This window comes from Brienomyrus brachyistius, chromosome 11 (assembly GCF_023856365.1).
Source record: "Brienomyrus brachyistius isolate T26 chromosome 11, BBRACH_0.4, whole genome shotgun sequence".
In the NCBI taxonomy this organism is placed as follows: domain Eukaryota; kingdom Metazoa; phylum Chordata; class Actinopteri; order Osteoglossiformes; family Mormyridae; genus Brienomyrus; species Brienomyrus brachyistius.
Window position 1 is genome coordinate 13,826,213 of NC_064543.1, and position 21,208 is coordinate 13,847,420.

General features: G+C 44.5%; 3 protein-coding genes across 6 annotated transcripts; 1 reads left to right on the plus strand and 2 right to left on the minus strand.

Moving 5' to 3' along the window:
• Positions 1-236: 236 nt before the first annotated feature.
• On the minus strand, positions 237-9,946 carry rab3il1 (RAB3A interacting protein (rabin3)-like 1). 4 transcript variants are annotated; one of them, XM_049030489.1, is made up of 12 exons: positions 9,744-9,945; positions 8,783-9,130; positions 5,999-6,206; positions 5,677-5,772; positions 5,237-5,314; positions 4,736-4,981; positions 2,754-2,882; positions 2,265-2,377; positions 2,062-2,085; positions 1,386-1,485; positions 1,200-1,266; positions 237-1,012 (listed from the first exon to the last, which is right to left on the minus strand). In XM_049030489.1, the coding sequence occupies exons 2-12, from the start codon at positions 8,992-8,994 to the stop codon at positions 927-929; spliced, it is 1,359 nt and encodes a 452-aa protein (XP_048886446.1). In that variant the 5' UTR covers positions 8,995-9,130; positions 9,744-9,945; the 3' UTR covers positions 237-926. The 4 variants fall into 4 exon arrangements, with proteins under 4 accessions (XP_048886446.1, XP_048886449.1, XP_048886447.1 ...); XM_049030492.1 differs by having other exon boundaries at positions 8,783-8,921; positions 9,744-9,943; XM_049030490.1 differs by lacking the exon at positions 2,062-2,085 and having other exon boundaries at positions 9,744-9,946.
• Positions 9,947-10,895: 949 nt separating this feature from the next.
• Positions 10,896-17,158, plus strand: best1 (bestrophin 1). Its single transcript, XM_049031139.1, has 9 exons — positions 10,896-11,047; positions 11,903-11,997; positions 12,655-12,888; positions 13,685-13,839; positions 13,947-14,024; positions 14,374-14,526; positions 14,951-15,031; positions 15,212-15,363; positions 15,486-17,158. Exons 1-9 carry the CDS (start codon positions 10,896-10,898, stop codon positions 16,522-16,524), a joined length of 2,139 nt encoding a protein of 712 aa, XP_048887096.1. The 3' UTR covers positions 16,525-17,158.
• Positions 16,979-20,095, minus strand: fth1b (ferritin, heavy polypeptide 1b). The gene is given in 6 exon segments (XM_049031140.1): positions 16,979-17,356; positions 17,447-17,551; positions 17,553-17,573; positions 17,917-18,063; positions 18,222-18,325; positions 19,880-20,095. Coding segments are annotated over 5 exon segments (534 nt in total). The 5' UTR covers positions 18,324-18,325; positions 19,880-20,095; the 3' UTR covers positions 16,979-17,197.
• Between the last annotated feature and the right edge of the window lie 1,113 nt (positions 20,096-21,208).

Genomic DNA, 21,208 nt, shown 5'->3' on the forward strand with positions numbered 1-21,208 from the left:
AAAATTCTTCAGTTTCACCCCTGGTGCCTGCCTGCCTGCCTGCCTGCCTGCCATCCATCCATCCATCCATCCATGTAACTAAATTATGTTGTGCATTTCCACATTCAAACCCGCATAGAATTAAACAGACTGGAATCATGGAGTCAGTGGATAAGGACCGGCAGAGACCTTCTGCTAGTACACAGTTTCAGACAGAATGAACAAAGTAAAAAAAAACAAACATCATACACCAGTAGCTTGTTTTACTGTTTATAACTACAGGATTGGCTCTGGGGGGGGGAGCAGAAAACTAAAACAAAAGATAACTTGTCCAGCATAAGGAAATATGTTTCTCTAATATGAATGCATAACTTGTACATACATATTGTCCAACGTAAAGATTGCTAGACTACTATGCTAATCATGCAATGCTGGATAATGGCCACATCATATGCAGCATGGTGTTTCATGACCCACGGAATGGCTCTAAGTGCAAAACCCAAATGGCTGTTATAGAAAGCTGTACCTGGCCTGGGATATGCAGCTTAAACAAATGTTCACCTGCATCCTATCCAGTGCCCCAACGGCCCTGAAGAGGTCGCAGAGCTCCCCTTCGTTCGGAGATCCCCACGCAGACCAAGCGCATCCTGCATAGCCATATGATACACGGGCTAGTTGTCATTTATGGGGCACAAACGAAAAGGCACAGATGGTGGCATTTCAGCCCATGGCAGGCTGATAGACAGAGGGCTTCATGCAAACTCGTCGCCCCCATGGCTTTACTCTAACACCTCCCACAATCCGTCCCCTTGGCTGATCTCTGTTCTGTGATCAGCAGGTGAGCACCTGGCACAGCCTGCTGAGCTCTGAACTGGGATCAGTGGAGCCTTATCAGCGGGACTCCTGAATATCAACTGTGCTGCTCATCCGCCCGGAACAGGCATCTTCTAACTCTCGTCAGCAGTGAAGTAACCCAGCCTGGCCACGGCCATCTCCCGCCGCAGACGCATCACCTCCCAGAAGGTCTGCTCAGCTATGAAAAGGACACAGCAGGACATGCAGTCATCAGCATATCCACAGCGTTGATTTGATTGGTCAGCGCTAATCCTATAGGGGGAAGGATGTCTCATTCGGCTTAGTGCCCAGCATATCTGATTGGACAGTGTTAGTCCCTCCCCATGATGCGTCATTTAGCCTAGCGCTCAGCATATCACACTTACCATCCTGTCTGACCAGGCCCTGCTGAATGTAGCGGATGTAGGTGAAGAAATTGCACACAGCCGTGATCTAAAAAGCAGAAGGAATAAACGGGAATTCCGAACAAAAGAGTCTGGCAAATTACAGGACAGTAACTGGAAAAGATGATAAGTGCAGCGGGATGAATGGGACACGCGGACGGGTCTTACCCGCGCGCGGCTGGAGGGCGAAATGTAGTAGTACATTCCTTTGTCACCTAGTTTGATTCGATGCTGGCAGACTCGAGAAACACCAGTAAGGGCACACTTCCTGAAAGGCCAGAAGAGGAGCTGCAGTCAGTATCTCTGGGTTTCCCCTATAAACGTTTCAGAAAACGACAGACAGGGCAGCATATGGACATGCGAGGCCTCAGCATGCAATAACCTGGACAGCAACACACCTGTCAAATCACCCCAAGGGGGAAAAATAAAGAACGTTCCCATGGGTGCGGACCATCCCCACTCGCACAGCACCAGACCAGAGCCGGCCATATTGTTAGGAGTGAGCACACAGGCACAAGAGCGAGGCGGTCGACAGGGGAACACGTTCACACACACCTCTCACAAACACCAGCCAGCGGCATGATCGGAACACTACTTGGACACTTTGGAGCATCGGGAAAGCGTCTGGCTTATACGTTAATTATAATATAGTTGCAGTACTTGGTATTACATGGTAAATTTTAACAGCAATTTCAGTGTTTCAGTCTTCGCTGGGAACCAACATTGACAAGCATGGAACGGAAACAAAGTGCCACAGCATTGTACTTTACTTAAGCGGGACAGAGCGGTCCAAGAGTAGTTTAAATACTCATTCAGTAAACGGGTGGTTCCCATAATCACTTACGTCTCCACTGCTGCACGCCAGCCACTGAAAGTTAAAATCAGATCAGATCAAATCAAATCAAGAAGGCGGAAAGAGAAGGATGAAGCAGAAACGTTGATTGAAATATTTTGGATCGCAAGATTCATTATCACTGATTTTCCATACATACATAAACAGGGGAAAGCCTGGTTATTAAAGGCACCAGGCTGCTGCGACAGACTCACTTGGATCCGCTGCGCTCTGCAGCCGACGCCTTCATCACAGGAAGGGCAGCAGCGGCCGCAGGCTCAATGGTCAGAGAATTGTTCTCCACAGCCGCCTGAACCGCCTCAGAGAGCTACGGGAGAAGAGGACTCAATGATACTAAAGCAGAAATGCAGTGACACAAACATCCCGATTTTCTCCTCTGTATTAGGTGGACACACGCGTACAGCTAAAACTGTCACGTTTTTGGTAATTGCTACATCGAATGTGGAACTGAAAATGCTGTCTATTTGCTAGATTAACTTCCAACTACGATTAGATTAATTACGGCAATTTAATGAACTACTGTTGAACCTTAATAATCCAACTTCATTTTACCTTCATTTTCTTGTGCCACCTAGACACCCTCAAGCAGGCTAACCTCCACACCTACACGCTTTTCATGAAGACACTTTATCCCTGCAGACTCCTTCAGACACACACACACACACACACACGAGAGCACTGACCTCAGAGCAGGTAAAGGACAAGCAGGGCCTGATGTCCTCTTTATAAACGCGGCTCAAGAAGGCAGAGGTGCAGTCCAGACTCGCCGCCTCCCGCCAAGTGAGAAACTCTGCATACAGAGAGGAGTCTATCTGGGGGTGGGGGGGGGGGGGGATAGCATTACCATGACAACCTTTAATGTATGTGTCAGCTATTATCACAAATTTCACAATGCATGTGACACACTTTCCAAACCAGAGTTCCAAACCTTGAATAAATGGTCATTTTACTTTCAAATGACAAAGTGAAAGCACTACAAAAAAAAAGCTGTTTCATGTTTTGCATGAAAACGGAAACTGAGGCCTTCAGGCTGGGTACAGGGATAAGCTGAAGTTAATGGGTCAGTGTATATGACACTTATTAACTGCCGAATGTTGCCGTTTTGTTATTGAAGAGGATACTTTGAAACCCGATGTCTTTATTTTACTTTGTTTGAAGTGAAATTCACAGCTAGTGAACAAATACATTTCAAATATTTACCACTCATAATTTTGAATTTGAAAACAATGATTTTTGGCATTTCTTCCTTATAATGGTCTTATATTAACATACACACACAAGAACAATAATGCACAACAAACACACAGATACCAATATAACAAAATAAATGACAAACTACAAAATGCTTTAGCAAACAGCTAAGACGGTCCCTCCAGTGCTGATCTCCATAAAAATTGCCACAGCACGCCTTCTGGCTGGAATCTGCCACTGCGGTTCCCTGGTGTCCCCTCCTGAGAGGCTGTTTAGGTCATACTGACATACTGGCAAAGGACTTCCACTGGCAAAGTCAGAACAAGAACAAAAGGGGGTGTGTATCGAGAAAGGGAAAGAGAGGAGAGTGACGTAGGCAGAGCAACATGAGAAGGATAAAGGAGCAAGCCAGAAAAACCACCGAGAGGTATGAGAGATTTAGAGACCACTGAGAGAAGCTGCTGTCATTACAGGGGTTTAAAAACATGAGTAAAAAGGATGGGATGTGAATCTCATAAAGTTCGAAGAAGAAGAACCCGAATAAAATGCTTATGATGATGAATAAAGCCTTTGAAACTAATTACACCAGAAATTACTCAAATCAATGGGCAGAGGCACGGCTAATCCTTTGGAAAAGCAGTAAAGCGGTAAAAGGTGCTAACGATGGCGGAAAAACCACCACGGAAAAACAAACATGTTATGAATCTCTATAATGATTCATGATCAGGGTCCTGTTGCCGTCCAACAGTCATTATCGTACATTACAGCAACCGTCCAATAATGCTTTGTGCTAGTTCAGTTTAACTGTGGTGGCTGGTGTGATTTTTTTGGGGTCTAGCCATATTTGACCGCAGGTTTAGTCGTGTACATGGTGCGTCCTGACGCAAGGGAAACCCAGACAGCAAGAATATACATAGATGAATTTTAATGCATGGGCAAGTATATATACTTGTATGTACAGTACTGTGCAAAAGTCTTAGCCAGGCAAAGAAAATGTTTAAATCTATTAATCGGGGTAGTTAAGTGTTTTTTAAAATGATAAACATAATTTAATATTAAAAGATATGCAAATGAAAAGTAGCAATAAAAACTGAAAATAATTTCTTCTGTCCCCCAAAAAGTTACTGAAATTTTGCTGGATGGTTGGATGAACAGCGCTTCAGTTCCCAAACCTCTCCTCGGGAGCAGCTCAGTCATTGCTCGTATTTGTTAAACTTCACCACCAGCTTAATAAACCAACAAACCAACCAACCTAGCAACCTACCAATTAACTCAATGAGGTACCAATTAGCCAAACTTGATTAGTGTCAAAACGTACACGGGCATATTGAATGGTTGCTGCAAACACTGGGGTAATTTTTGCGCAGGTTTGACAAGCATAATACTAGTTTTACACCGACATGAAGATCATTTAAACATCTTTTTTTTTTGACTGCCTAAGACTTTTGCACAGTACGGTATGTGTGGCCCTTACCTCACGACCCTCTTGGAACCCAGGTTTTGTAGGAGTGGCGGTATGGTCCTGGGACGTAACATCCAAAGCCAGCACCCCACTGGCACTCTTGTTGCGAAAGTGGCCCCCCCCTGTGCGGGGCGTTCCCCTTTTGCTCCCCAACCCTGGGGACATTAGCTGGGGATGCATCTGGCGGTTGGGTGAGGAGGGGGTTGAGGTAAGTACCAGTGTCTTCAAAGCAGTCACTTCCGCCTGGAGAACATCAATCTGAGAGGGAAACAGGACATGGTTCGGGGCAGTAAGTAGTGACAGCGGAAGGTGATCATAACCATTTGGGGCTGTAATGGATGAAAATCAGTTGGATTTACAGTCCTAATATAAATGTGATTTATCTTAAATTGAAATGCAAATGAACATCTAAAATGCTAGGTATGGTCCAATTACATAACACTGCTAATTATCTTAACGCCTGATCCACAGCGGCTGGCAGCTTGGCAGACCGTGGGTGGGGGCTGCACTCACCTTGCCCTGTGCTTCCTTCAGCTGCTTCTCCGCAGCTGCCTGCTTAACATTGGCTTCACGCACCATCTTGTGGGCCTCCTGGGGGGGCAACAAGATAAAACAGTTCAGCTGCCGCCAACGTGAACTCCCCGAGTACGCCATGGTGCCCCAGATCTCCGGCACCTACGTACGGGCCACAGACATAAAATATAAAAAATATATATATCCCAGAGCAATTAGTGGGTATGAACAAATTTAGTAGAAAATACAATGAATGAGGCTCCTACAGAAAAGAGTTAAACAGGTAAAATGGCTAAGAAACAGAGTAACACAGTGATGAGGTAAGCTAAGATAAAACTATGTACTTTAGCATAAGCTGTAACACAGTACTGTGGTAATGAGGACATGACTATGGAGCAAAGGACTTGGACAATGAATGACAGAGTGCTCCCGTCTCTCGCCTCAAACAGGCTGGCAGTCAGTTCCTCCAGCTCCTGCTCCAGCTGGTCTCGAACCCGGGACAGGCGCTCGCATTCCTTGTCCTTCAGTTGCAATTCCTGGGTAAGCAGAAATCACAGACACATCAATGGATCAGCCTCCGGGCTGCGGTGACGCTGATCTTCCATCGGCCCGGCAACAACTGACAAGCAGCAGCGAGCTGGCAGACAGACAGGACCCAAAGCATCACCGTCTTTAAATGGCACACAGACCCACAATTAGTATCTGAGGAGGATAAACAGTGCACAGTGAGATATTAGGGCATATTCAGGATGCACGCCGTACCCTTTGGGCAGTGTCCAGCTGCTCCTTCAGGATCTCCGAGCCCTTCTCCTTGATCTCCAAGGAGGAGCTCCTCAGGCGGGACAGGTTGTACTGCTCCCGCTTCCCGCCATCTGGGTCCTGCTTGGCCAGCGGCATTGACACAGCCTGCCCTGTGCCTGTGCTGCTTGGACCTGTCCCTGGCTCCGACTCTGGCTCCAGATCTACCAACCTTTTGTTGTTAATAGGAGGGATAGCATTTTAGAAAAGCCAGGAATACATAATTATGCAATGCACACACCTTCACAATTTCAAGTATACTTTCTAAGTGTTGCCAAGGTAACCAAAAACTTTCAACTCTGTCCATCACAACAGGTACTGAAAAACACATGGGCGTAAATCTCACCCCCCCCCCCCCCAATAATCAAAACCAGCCAATACAGCCCCCTGGACCCCCTTAAATGGGTGGAGACCTCAACTCCCCTCAGTGCTCAACCCAAAGTTATGCGCCTGGAAACACAGTAAGCGTCATGCAGTTTAACAAACTTCTCCCCTTTGCTGGCCTGTACATTACCATTATAAATTTGTCAGACATTAAAAATGGGATTAAATCAAATACAAGGTATCCGATACCCAGAGGACACCCCCACCCTGGACCCGCCACGCAGTCCCCGGCACCCACACATACCCCAAACATCTGCATTCTTTCGAATGTCAGAAACCTTCGGTAACAGCTAATTACTCGGGACGTTACCGTAAAGCATGCAGCGACAAAACCAGCCATTAAGGAGAAAACGAGCCATATCAGACGCTTTTCAATAGTGCGTCATATTTTAAAACTATCACTTTACACCAAATGGTAACGATTAAATAACTTTTTTGCAGGAAAGAGGCTGGAAATCCGGTTCGCCGGCTTTATTTGGAAGCTTTCTCCACCCTTACCCTTCTCACCGTCCGATAAAACAGTTCAAGCCGCGGCCACCACGGCTACATCCGTCCGGAGGCTGTTCTCTATCTACGTTTTATTTCATTTTTTAGCCATCACCAGCATCACTGAAAATGCACTGTACGGTGCGTTTAAAAGCAAAGAAAAAAAAGCACAGTCCAAAGCAAACGTATATATTCCAACACAGTTCTACAATGTGTATAGCTATTTGGCTAATAATCAAGTCGCGAACTACGACTGCTTAATGATAAGCGACAAATTTCTCTCTCATGTAAATAAACAAGTCGTGTAATACGCGGTTTTCAAGACGCAGTTTTCTTCTACGTGAAGACTCCGTCAAAAATAAACGCCTCGATAGCCGCCGTTGGTCACATGATAAAACATCCTAAAAATTCTTTCATTCCATTCAGGAAACACGTGACCAAACTCCACTCCCTTGCAACCGAAATCATAATTCCTCCTCTTAAAAGCACGACAACTATTTAAGACCTAAGGCACGTCAAGAAATGCCGTCATAGGGCAATTAAATAAGACACAATGTTAACGCGGACGATGCCTTGCGATAGTCGTGCTAGCGGATGCGATCAAACATTTTCTTCATGGGAATTTGGGCACAAATCACTGCTTCAATGTACTTTGTACGCTAACTCGTCCATCTCCCGTGACACCTTCATAACATTTATCCAAATCCCGGTGATACACTATGGTGGATATGTACCGTAATTAAGTTTAATATAGTCGACTTTTAAATAGTCTACTTGTAATTCTGAAATATGCCGGGGATCATTTTTAGGTAGCTTTAAAAACTTGCAAAACACTATCAAAATAACCATGTTGAGCGTTCCAAGCACCGGAATAATCACGTATGACATTTTTATTGGTAGATCATATGTTGTTACTGATGAAAACCCAGCCAGGACATCCCCCTGCCTCTTGCCATATGCTGGGATATTCTCCAACTTGTTCTAAATAATTGTGCTATAGTTGGAAAACAAATAGATAGATGTTGTCTTCATTCATAATAATTTAGGAAACCTATCAGGGGCATCAAAGGGTCATGGGTATTGTACCATGACCAAACTGCTTGGGGAAAATCAATCATGGGGGATTGCTCCACCCCCCACCCTGATTATATCTACAGACTGAACTGTAGCAAAGGGTTCAAGGTGACATCTTATCAGTATTTTTTCCATTTCTCTCTAAAACATTGGGCCAAACATCACCACACCGAGTATCTCCTTGAGACAACGGATGAGAAATTTCTTTTTTAAATAATCCAAAGTACAACACTCTGATCCTGAATGCTGTTTTGCCATCAGAAGTAGCTGTTTATTAAGATGATCAAAAATCTTGTAAAAAATAAACACCATCATATAATTCAAATAAATCAGTGAATATTTACAGCAATATACATAAATACCCCCATGATCCAATACTGGAAAATGGGCTGGATGATGAGCTATGAGACACATGGATATAGAGTTGATTTCAGCAGCTCCTGCACAGACTTTTTTAGGTTATATGAACAAGGAATGGCCCCATTTAACAGATACTACCTTTTTACAGATAAGATAGTATTATTTCAATAGATGGGTAGTATGCAATTTGCCAAAAGACATTTAATAAAAACCATTAGTCTCTCCATTGTGTAAGTATAATGTCTGCATAAGGAGCCATTTAATATTGGAACATGCTTGCAAAAACTAATTCATTGATACTATGGTTAATGTTCAATTCGGTAGCCAGATGAACTTAGAAACCTATGGGAAAATGTAACAATCAATTCACAGAAGTAATTATATCAGATGCTATGCACAGTTATTAGACTTTAAAGATCATCACCACAAAAGGCCCTCCTTTACCTTCCTACCGCACATCCATCTTTCTGCGTACTTGGGCGGGATTCCTCTGCCTGAGGTGCTGAGGTGTTCAGCTGGCCGAAGAAGGTTGCCGATGAGTATACAGCTATGGCCGAGTTTCCCGTCACTAGGACCTCGTACCCTGGGCCAGATGAAACAGCTGGCTTGAGGGAGGGAGACAGCTGGACACAGTGGATCCCCTCAAAGGCATCCATTTCTGTTACAAGGGTCCCGGAGCCGCAAGACCCTTTGGCAGTGGCCTTGTGTTTGCGTGGTGCCCTCCACAGCTGTAGGAGGCTTGCACACCTGCACCGTCCAAACAATTAAGGTGCTTGTTTCTTTCCCAATATCCTATAAAAAAATAATCAAAATCAAATATGTTGATAACTAATGGCACTGCAATTTAATTGTTGTAAGCAAATCTCACAAAAAAAATTAATAGTATAACATAGTTACTTTATTTTTCTGTACTCATATACAAAGTTCCGCTTTCATTCACGCTTGAAGAAACTTAGTAAACTTTGACCTGACCGTCATATTAAGGCAGAACAAAAAAAAGGCAGGAGTTAGCTCGATAAGCAGATTTCATACTGCTTCTACGTACAGGTTTTAGTCGGTTTCAAAACTGTAAAATTCCTTCCAGGGAAACTGTAATTCTTCTGTTACCAATTGGAAATAATTTCCTTAGCAAACCAAAATGGAAGATTATCGAAAGCAGTAAACTCGTAGACTGTCATTTCTGTGTATTTTCTTATCTGTTTTAAACATCAGACCAAGCGTCTCAGTTGCGATGTGCTGAAATCCACTTTAATGTTGAAATTCACATAAAATTTTTCATATTGTATATATTTGTTTACAGTAGGCCTATACATGAGAAAATGAACTTGAAACAGCCCTTGACGAAGCAAGAATAAAGTGTGGAAAAACCCAGCTGTTAAGAGAAAGTGTGTTAGAAAGCACTTACCGGCTAAGACACTTGGTGTCTCAAAACTACGGAAATTAATGTATCAGCCTTTTGTTCCAGATGCCAAAGAATGCCTTAGCAAAAAGGTTTATTGCACTTTAAGATGTGAAAAAAGCGCTGTTGTTGTATAAATAGTGCAAGCAGACGCGGTTTTTGGAACTTGTCTTAGTCCCTGGTCACAAAAGTTAGAGTTAATTATCACGTACACCTTGCAAAGTACCACCCACCGTGACGCATTTTCTACACTCGATAGGCAGGAGTAACTCAACATTTCACTAAGTGCTTAAGTAAGCTACTGGAAATGATTACTTAAGATTCCTTTAAGGATCAACAATGGAAACCAAATGATATTGGTCTTTGAATTATAATAAAAATAGAAAAGTTTAGAATAATAATGTCAAACATAAGAGATTTGCACCTCGTGTTTTGCATGTGGGCTATGACATCCATCATTTATGTCCCACCAAATCTTCTTACAGCAGGCTTTTTTGTCCTGAAAATTGACATTATCGTACACTACGAACGGTGCTGTCTTGTAACTGAAGGGAAGTGACTTAGGCTAGCACAATACAACATGTGTTGCGTGTGGTATAGTTTTGCCGAGCGATTTGCTCAGATTAACACTTCACAATGGTGTTTTGTTGTTTAAAGAGATTAACACATCAAGTGACTGGAAGGGTGGGCGTCCGTCACTTTCCAGTCTCGTTGTACTCCATCTCTGTCTCGCACTCTGCCTCTCACCTGTATCCAGTGACCACTGTGGTAACACTCTCCGGGGCACAGTGAGTATAAAAGTTTATACGCTGCAAAATGCTTGGTATTTAAAAATGCTTGGCGTTTGTCAATCTCCCTCTCCATTTCTTATGTCTGCCTCTCAATTTCTATTTTTATACCATTGCATCCATCCATCCATTTTCCAAACCGCTTATCCTACTGGGTCGCGGGGGGTCCGGAGCCTATCCCGGATATACCATTGCATTTTACCCTTAATTTATTTTCAGTAAATCTACAAAGATGAAATACGTGAACATCCGACAGTCAAGTGTGTTTGTCACCAAGGATCTAACGATATATTACAATTACATCTGTTTTCTCTCCCCGTCAGGTGTTCAAGTGGCGGCGCAACCCATCACTGTCCACTAGGGGGCAGCAATGACGGTGACCTACTCGCGCAGGGTGGCAGATGCTGGCTTGGGAAGCTTCTCCCGCCTGCTACTGCGATGGAGGGGCAGCATCTACAAGCTTCTATACCGGGAGCTGATCATCTTTACCGCTCTGTACTCCTTTCTTAGCATCATTTACAGGTGAGGAACAGGCCCTCACCCACCCCCAATCAGGAACAATCTAGGTGCAAAAGAGAGCGGTGGGAAAAGATAGGGGTTTGTGTAGGATGCTACAATACGGTGTGTTCAAACTCACAGAACATTCCATAGATGTTTCCTACTTTTTGAGAGATTGTATTTCCTCAGTCAATACTCTACTGGCAGTTTTTTCTGGAAGCCTGGGGATCTGAGCCATCTGTAGCATCTAAACCATCTGTCTGTTGGTCATAGTTATTTGATGAAGTCAGCTATTTAACTTAATATGGCATCAAATTCCAATTCAGGACATTTTAACGTCAGAATTGCATTGTAGTGCATTATTTTGTTGTTTAGAAGTTGCATGACAGTTTATCTAATATAATTTTTTCTGTAAACCAGTTACGCATTCGTCTATCTTGAACCATTTATCTGGAAAGCCTGTCTTGTGAGGAAGGGTGTAAGGTGAAGTGTGCCACAGTTGGGATGTCATTCCGTGACAGCGCACTGACATTGGCTCATGTAGCCAGAGACCAAACGTAGCACAGAGCTTAAAAACATCATATAGTTGAATCTGAGACTGAGAAATGTACTGCTGCCCCAGTAGAGGCCTTTGCCGTTATCACCTAAAACCTCTAGATTCCAAAATATCTGTGGCCCGTATCGCTCTTCCATCCACACTGTCGACTTAGGACAGAAAATGGCACAGAAAGGGACCCTTGAGTGATTGAGTGGCGGTTTTGCAAGGTCAGGCCCCACACTTGGGTCCAGCTGAACGCTGCTCCAGTTAGGCTTTGCACTGCCTCCCCTGAGACCACAGCACAAATCACGGATGACAGCTAACTGGGCCGGTGATTCCAGGTTCTTACTGAGGGATGAGGAGAAGCGAATGTTTGAGAAGCTCGCCCTCTACTGCAACCACTATGCAGAACTCATCCCTGTATCCTTTGTACTGGGTGAGCACTCTTCTGCTATTTGTAATTTATGCTTGAATTATATATGAACTCAGTGGCACTTATGGTAAATCAAATACAAATAATGCTCATCACTGGCAACTCCAGGCTTTTCCCGCAGGGGGTGCAAGGTGAGATTATCTAACCAGTCATTCATCCATATAAATAAAATAGTTTTTCTTAAAAGAAGCAAATTCATTTACAAAAAGCTGTTATTACATATTGATATGAGTAACACAAGCTACATTTTCAGATATAACGTTTTAATATGTGTATGATTCAATTACTAAAATATATATGCAATTCTGATGTAACCACTAGGTGGTGCAGTTGCACCCTCATTAAAATCACCTATAACGCTCATGTAACAAATGAGAAGAATATTTCTACTTCCCATTTGACACTTCAATTTTGAGTTTTGTTCAGTTTGCCACTGATCCTTATCTACATCTCTATGTCCAGCTGCCTGATATTATTATACCAGTTTTTTTCCCTACTTCAGGCAGTAAACATGAGGCATAACAAGCCACTGCAGTTACCTTAATGGCCTCGTCCCATTGTGTCACTGCAGGGCTTCTGATTGCTGGGTATGTTGTGTCCCACTGAAGAACGAAATGTTTGCCGTTGTTTGCTGTTTGCTTGGGTGCCTTTTGCGGGCAGGGTTCTACGTCACCCTGGTGGTCACGCGCTGGTGGGGACAGTTCGAGAGCGTGCCCTGGCCCGACCGCTTGGGGGCGCTGGTGGGAGGGCATGTGCGGGGGGCGGATGATGCAGCCCGGCTCGTCCGGCGCACCCTCATGCGTTACGCCAACCTGTCTGGCGTGCTCATCTACCGTTCCGTCAGCACTGCTGTCTACAAGAGGTTCCCCACCATGGAGCACCTGGTGCAGGCAGGTAGGACATAGGATTCAGCTGCACTGCTCACCAGGGTCCTAACGCAGCTGGTCCACGTTTTCGCTCCCACCCAGACAATACACGTTTTTGCAAAAACACAGACAGTCTGAGGGTCTCTGAGGACTGGGTTCTGAAAAACTGGAACACGGCACAAGCATCAAAGAATAACACCCATCCGATCTAGTCCTTTAAGACACCCACACTTCGGAGACTGCTTAGTTGGACTTAGCAGTTTAGCTGATGTGTCCTGTCACCTGATGAGGAGGTTAGACAATCTCTCTCTGTATTGAACATGGCTTTTCAGCAGGGCTGTGGTAATGGGTCCGTCATTTCAAACTGTAGCTGTAAGGTCTATTCCGATAAGCAGGGGCTTTCTGGGTAAAAGACGACAACATGTGACTTCAGCAACTCTAAGGGGAGCATATAGCAAACTTCATAGTTGCTTCATAGTTGCTTATTGTACCAAACAAAGGTCCTTCGTTTTGTTAGTGTTTCAAAGGTTACATCGTACAGGGCAGTACCATAGATAAGTGTTGTTAATCTGACAGCAGTGGCACTGCAATCTTTATCCTAAAAGTCTTTCCTAAAGTGCCAAGTATTTCAAGGTTGCCTGGACCATAAACGATGACCCATGTAGCACAATGATTATTATCATGCAGAGCCAGTGATTATTGCAGTGCTGATTCTGGTGTTTTGCTGTCATTGTACATAGTTTAATGGTGTCTCGGCATAAATAAACTGGTTCTGTCGAGAGGATGATTACCTGCTCCAGGTCTTTTCATGTCTTCCCACAAAGGCCTGATGACAGCTGGGGAACTAAGGCAGCTGGAGGCCGTGCCCTCGCCCCACAGCAAATTCTGGGTGCCTTGCATGTGGTTTGTCAGCCTGGCCCTCAGGTCCCGCAGTGAAGGCCGCATCAACAACGACGTGGCGTTAAGTGCAATCCTTAGTGTGGGTTCCCGTGTGTGCTTCCCTACGACAGAGAGCCACTGTATGTGAATGTGTGTAACTGCATATCTTTTATGTGACTATATGTCCCATCTGTGCCCATTTTTCAGGAGCTGAACACCTTACGTACACAGTGTATGAAGCTGTACAGTTATGATTGGATCAGTCTGCCCCTGGTTTACACGCAGGTACAGCCGCCCTCTTTACTGAAGATATGCATAGAAATGATAACACACCCTGTCAAGCCCAAACTTGAGCCCCACTCTTCTGTAACCTTTATTATGACTTTAACCTGGAACCTCTGTAGACAGTGTTGCTTCTCCTCCCTCTCATTGCATTGAGGACTAGAAGCCTAAGTCTCACCTCTGTCTTTCTCAGACAGCTAAATAGTGTTTTTAGAGCAGTTGTCATTTGGCTTATGATGCATTTGCTACAGTATAATAACAGATTGTGAGGGAACAGCTCTTCCCCTCTCTTAGCGTTAATGATGCGTCTCCGTTAGTTGGATAACTGCGTCTAGACCTGTCACATTGCCAGGTGGTGACAGTGGCCGTCTATAGCTTCTTCCTGGCTTGCCTGATTGGCCGCCAGTTCCTGGACCCTACACAGGGCTACCCTGGGCATGACCTGGACTTGTACCTGCCCGTCTTCACCCTGCTTCAGTTTTTCTTTTATGCTGGCTGGCTGAAGGTGAGCAAAAATGGTCGATATTATTCATCTTCTAACCACTTATCTGGCACAGGGACAGGGCTATCCACCACAGTGAATAGGGCTATCCACCACTGTCATGGTGGATAGCCCTATTCAAAGCACTCTAAATGCTTTATTCTTTAGCTCATAAGAAATAAGTACAATGAACTTTTGACACAGTAACTGTTACCTCACACATCAGGTCTAACAACATCTCAGAATCCCATGCTGTAACATCTTTGATTTGTGATAGTTTAGTAATTGCACTAATGCAGGAAATGGAAATAGTGAGAACAGGTTTCAGACCCTCTTTTCCTAAATTTTGGTTCCCCATTCTCTTGCACCTGTTTTTACACTTGTTGTCGCACATATAGCCCGTGGCAGACAATAGGATGGTGATTTGACTCCTGTACTCCTTTCTCAGGTGGCTGAACAGCTAATTAATCCATTCGGTGAGGATGATGATGATTTTGAGACCAACTGGCTGGTTGATCGAAATCTACAGGTTGTCTGTGCTGTTTTTACCCTTCTTCTTTTAAGACTGATACATGCGTAACTTTCTTCAACAGCTTTGCTTTACTTTCATAAACTAGAACTGGACAGAGTTAAGCTAAGCACAAAGTCCTCCCAGTTGTATACTCTGCTCTGTTAAATGTTACATTTACTTCCGCTTCCCACTTCTTAGGTGTCCCTGTTGTCTGTGGATGAAATGCACGACAGTGTGCCTGTCTTGGAGAAGGATAAGTACTGGAACGAGTCAGAACCTCAAGCCCCCTACACCACTGCCAGTGCAGAACACCGCAAGCCATCATTCATGGGGTCTGCACTGGATATAAGGTATCGTGGGTGGGCTTTACGACCATGAATATTGAAAGACTTCGAAATACATTGGAACATATCAGCAGCAAATATAAGACATGGAGTAAGAAGCACACTAACAGAAATACTGGCCCCTGCAGTGTACCCAAAGAGGAAACGGAGTTTCAGTCTAACCTGCAGCAGATCAAAGAGCATGAGGCGGCCAACCACTCCACACCTCTGCTAGGTGGCTTGGGGCGGCTACTGGGGATTCAGCCTCAGAGCTTTTCTCGCTCCTCCACCTCAAGAATGTCTCTACTGCGGCGCAGGCCTGGGGCCCCACTGGGATGCTTTCCCCTCTATCTGCACCCGGAGAGGCCCCTGACCCCAGGCCAAGCTTGCCCTGACCGTCCCCTTGAGCAGAACCTAGACTACAGGTTCTCCTCCATGCTGTTGCATGAGCGACCCGGCTTCTACAGCTGTCCTCAAACGCCCATCCATTGTGTGCCGCCAGCTGTTCCCCGTCCACGACCCCCTCGGAGGCCTCAGGCCGACTGGGACTACAGCTCCAACTCGCTTGCACCCCACTTATTGGGTTCTCAGCTGTTGCCTCCTGACACACCAAGCATTCATCCACCTCCATCATCTGCCTTCCCGTGGCTGAGTGAGCAAGGCGAACCCTCCACTGATCCCACCTTTTCCTTCCCAGACCCTGTGCTTGAGCCATGTCACCTTCCTCTCCCTCTACCCAAGATTAGGCCTACTCAGCTACAACAACCTCCACCCCCTCACTGCTCCCTGGACCCTATTCCCTCCTCTGACACACATCCTGGTCCCCCTACCACCCAGGGAGAACAGTTCTTTTCTTTCACACCACCATTTCGTGTCCCTGTCCCAAACTGCAACATAAGTTCTGGCAGCATCAATACAACAAACATCAACAGTTCCTCCTCCACTGCGGGTAGCCATGGCAATATCTGCAACCATGGAAACTTTAACTGTGCCAGCAGCAACACCAGTAACAGTCTTGCCAATAACGTAAACCCTATATCGCCACCTTCTGCTTGTGTTCAACCAGCAGCCAATCAGCAAGTATCACCCAAGGACTCAGGGAAGCCATTGGTTCACCAGGACCTTCTAGACATGTTGGCTGGAAATGGGGAGAGAGTAAGATCAACTGGTGGAAGGGAGCAAGAATAAAATTGATTAGGTTGCAGTAGTAGGTGTATCCCTAGCCCAATGATTTGATGAAATCTTCCCCTCACAAGAATTTGACAATACATACAAAAGCTGTAGACCTGCCCGGTGATGTGGTTCGCTGCAGTGGCAGATATAGGGATTTGTTTTGAACAGTTCTGCAAAATGCAAGGCTCTTATACCACTGCCTGGTCATATCCCACAATGTATTACAAGCTGAAGATAAAATGTAAGGTTCTAAACTCAGCAAACTGGGAGTGTCTCATCTGCAATGTGTACGTGTGAATCAGTTAAGTCGAAATAAAAGAGGATCCAACAAGTCCCAACAGCAGAACACCACTGAACATCCATATCTTCTGGAAGGTGAAGGCCCACACACAATACACTACCCTTAGTGGTCAACAAGACAGTAACATTTAAGTTTACATATGAATTCAAATGACAGCAAAACACAAGCTCAGAAACAAGAGTTTCATTTATTTGAGTTTCTTTTGACAAGTGAGCAACCAGTAATACATAGGATTCAAAGCAGAGAACTATGGCTTATGAGAGCTTTGGAAGGTACTACATGGGAAGCTGAGGGCAAGCTGGCACCTATGCAGAGTGAAGCTGAGGATGCTGTGCACGGACGCACACGCAGCCATTAAGTAAAACATGCTGAAGCGAGCGTGAAGATCTAACTGCTCTCCTTTCCCAGTGTATGCTTGTCGAACAGGTACTCCGCCATGCCGTTCTGTGGGGCGCCCATGCGACGCAGGTTGGTGACCCAATCCCCCAATTCCTTGATTGACTTCACCTGCTCATCCAGGTAGTGTGTCTCAATGAAGTCACACATCTGAGGAAACATTGAAAATGTGAAAAATAAGAATAGGGACAACTATATAAAAAAAATAAAAAACCCTTGAGTTGTGGACCGCAGACTTACATGAGGATCATTGTGCTCTGTTGAAAGCTTGTGCATATCCAGCAGGGACTGGTTCACAGTCTTCTCCAGCTGTAAAGCACACTCCAGAGCCTCCACACCGCTACCCCCACTCATCCCTGTCTGGTTTCTGCAACACACACCCATATTACGGTCACAAAGAATGCCACACAGACAGCTCATTGCTGTTATCAGCAGATGGGCGCGCGCACACACATGGTTACACAGGGAGTTCACGGTCCCCCTGGCCATTGCCTGGTGTTGGAGGAAGATAATACCTCCCCACCTTTTCTCCTCAGATCCTCCTCCTCCTACTATCAGTTAAGCCCTGACAGGACTCATTGTATGTTCTCTCAAAGGGCAAAACAGCAGGAGTACAGGAACGTGTGCGCTGTGGGTCGACAGACTAACTTCCCTTTGGGAGTGTTCTCGCACACCTTTACAGACTCCATGAACAGGCCTGAAGATCATACCTTGATGTCTTGCAGGAAGATACGGCCCCCTCTCTGATTCTGCAGCTTCATCAGTTTCTCGGCATGCTCCCGCTCCTCGTGGGACTGCTTGCGGAAGAACTTGGCGAAGTTGTGCAGGGCCTGGTCGTCTCGGTCAAAATAGTATGCCTTGTGGAGAGAAGCGAAAGTCATTGCGATGGTAATTATGGGTGCAGTGTGGTACAACAGATCAAGCAACCCCATTACCCGAACTTCTCCCTTTATTTGTTAAAGATCAACTAAAAATTGTTATATACAAATTTCCCCATTTCGACACCCTTTCTCACCATGGACAGGTAAACATAGGAGGCATAGAGCTCCATGTTGATCTGCCGGTTAATGGCTGCTTCGCAGTCCTGGTGGAAGTTGTGTCTCACTTGTGATGCCATTGCTGTGAACGCAAAGGGAAAACCATAAATAAAACAAAAGTGGCAGAAAATTTCCGGGAAAGTTTCCTGGAGAAGTTAAGCTGTGGAATTTTGGAAATATTGAACGTGGAACTTTGAGAGCTGTCGGATTCTGCAAAGAAAGCAAACTATGAATAATTTAATTCCCAGAATTATGTAACCCTAGTACTGGCTACACAGTTTGAAGCTGAGACACTAGGCATGATTAAGCTGTATTTACACTTTAAAATCCAACATTCAGAGCGAGTCTCACTCGCCACGGCATACAATTTAAATTACTCACATTCATTTTACACTGTTATATAACCCAAATTACTTATGAATGCAGAATCTCTTCCCACGCCCAGTCAGATAAAGGGCATCTGAATCTGCATTTACCTTGTTTTTAAAATGCATATGGCCTATGCTCATCGCCACCGTCTCTGGGCACACAAAAGCGAGAAGTAAGGCTGTCGTGCAGGCAGCTACCGCAAACAGGAATCCCGTTCAGCCGAATGTCAACAGCACAGCCCTCGAACCACCACGGTACTTTGAGCCGAATTGCCGAAAAATAACACACACGGTAAAATAAAACGCGAAGCAGTTAACTGCTAAAACGTAAACACCGCAGTAATACGTCTGCCCTGTATCCATTACATACGACCGTATCTCGGAAACTACTTCATAAATAAGGCTCCGGTAAACGATCTAATCCTAAGCATATGGCCTTCCAGATACTTCACATGAATATGCTTTCATTGTTGTTAGTGTAGTTCAATGACAATTGGTAATATTTTTGTGCGTCGTGCAATGCAGATAAGCAAAAGCATATTTAATTGGGGACACTGTAAACATCAGACACATCACAGCGCATTACATAAAAGCCTGGACGACGGGGTTAAGACATCAGACATCAACCGCTTTCAAGATTCAAAAAGCACGATTAAAACATATATCTCGATAGGCGAAATTAGCTTCGGGTTCTCGGCTAGTTTTTTATATCTCCGTTGGAAAACGTGCGTCATTTGATAAGGAACATGGAGTCTGGAGATGGGGGGTAGGGGGTGGTGGAAGCAACGTACTTATTTCAATCAGATTTTAAAAAAATCTTATTTCACGCGAACACGAAAATAAAACGTTTTAACGTAATCAAAAGAACAATAGTAACAATAAAATAGGGATTCCGCAGGTTGTAGCCCTAATAATTAGCACAGCAGTCACTACATTAGCACTTCTCACTTTCAGCTTCACCGACCAACGGAGAAAACCGGTGATAACACCGAAATATTTAGGCAGCGCTTTAGCCATCGTTAGCCAACATGGCTGTGCTGCCTCCGTACTGCAAGGCTACTGAAGGTCGTCACCGGCCCAAAGCCGCGGCACCAACAACGGCTCATGAAAACCTGGAATCCGGGTTCACCGCATAGTATAGGCATATACAGTGGCGTTAAATATACACATTAAATACTTAAGAACCTTAAAATGTTTATAATAAACGTAATAAGACTCCAGCTTCCACCTTAAAAATAATTTCAGTGATAAGCAGCGGTCGTACTTACCGTTATTTGCTTTCGTACGTTTGAACTGGACAGTACTGACGGCAGGTTCTGAAGAACGTAGCAAAAAAACGAGTTTGATTTATTTAATGATGTCAAAATGTCGACTGAAAAGTGTACAAATTTGACGGTAGGCCGGTTGCCGTTCAAGCACTGTTGAAGCAGGTAACCTTCTCTACCTACAAAGGTGGGAGCATGTGGCAAAGCGCGGGGAGCGTATCCATAAATACCAATTGCGTCACGCGCTTTAAAGGGGGCGTGGTGAACCTGGTCCTCATCAACCAATCGAAGCGCAGACAATGAAGCAGAGCGTTATTAATTCACTAGTAGCGAACTGAACGTCGACATTTTTTCTGGTTACGTAGGTGGAATTGTTATTAATCTTAAACGCCCTGCATTAAAACCTTGCATTTCATCCGAACTAGGAATTGTCAGTAGGACAGTGTCACCAGGCTCTCGCCGAGAGATCTGCGTGGAAAAACATGGCCTCGTGTCTAGTTTTTTCTACTTTACTCCACATTGATATAAATGTAAGTGTTTACATTCTGGTCTATGAGGGTAGACCCAGATTATTTTAACCCCATTTGTGAAGGAATAAATTTGTTACTATTCACATTGTACCAACAACAGTAGAACTACTGTTTAAGATAAGACTTCTTTCTAAAAAGTGTAAATGAGGAAGATCACGTAGCAGACTTGTCATACGAAACCATCCTGTAATTCCTTTAACAGTGAAAATCCATCAACATTTAACATCCTGTTGTTAATATGATTAAACAATCTGTGACGCACATGTATTACACCATATGTTACAATGACCACGATTTCTTGCCTCCGTGTTCGCTGCGTTACGTTGTATGCTTTGCACAATAGATTTAAGAACGCAGTAAGGGTCACAAATAATTACTATTGTAAATGGGTTATACTAATGGACTACTTGGAGATGATTACCCATTTGCTTACGAAAGACAAACCAGAAAGGGTTTCTTTACAGTCAGCTTCTTTATTTTGATGTTTGTTGCCAGCATAATCGCTTCATCCGTCCATTTCCCCCCCATAAACAATTATCCAATGCACTGGGAAACACAGAACATCTGATGGCAGACATAATGGATGAGATGTCAGTCCGTTGCAGGACACTCATACACAGAATCCACCGTGAGAAATGTACGGACACCAATTCACATGTTTTTGAATTATGAGTAGTAAGTATCCAGCTTCAGCCAAGACACACGATACATGCTCACTGGGCAGTAAAAATACACAGTCATGCTAACACCTAGCTTCTGTGTCATACAATGGAATATGAAATTCATATTTTCATGTTGAAAT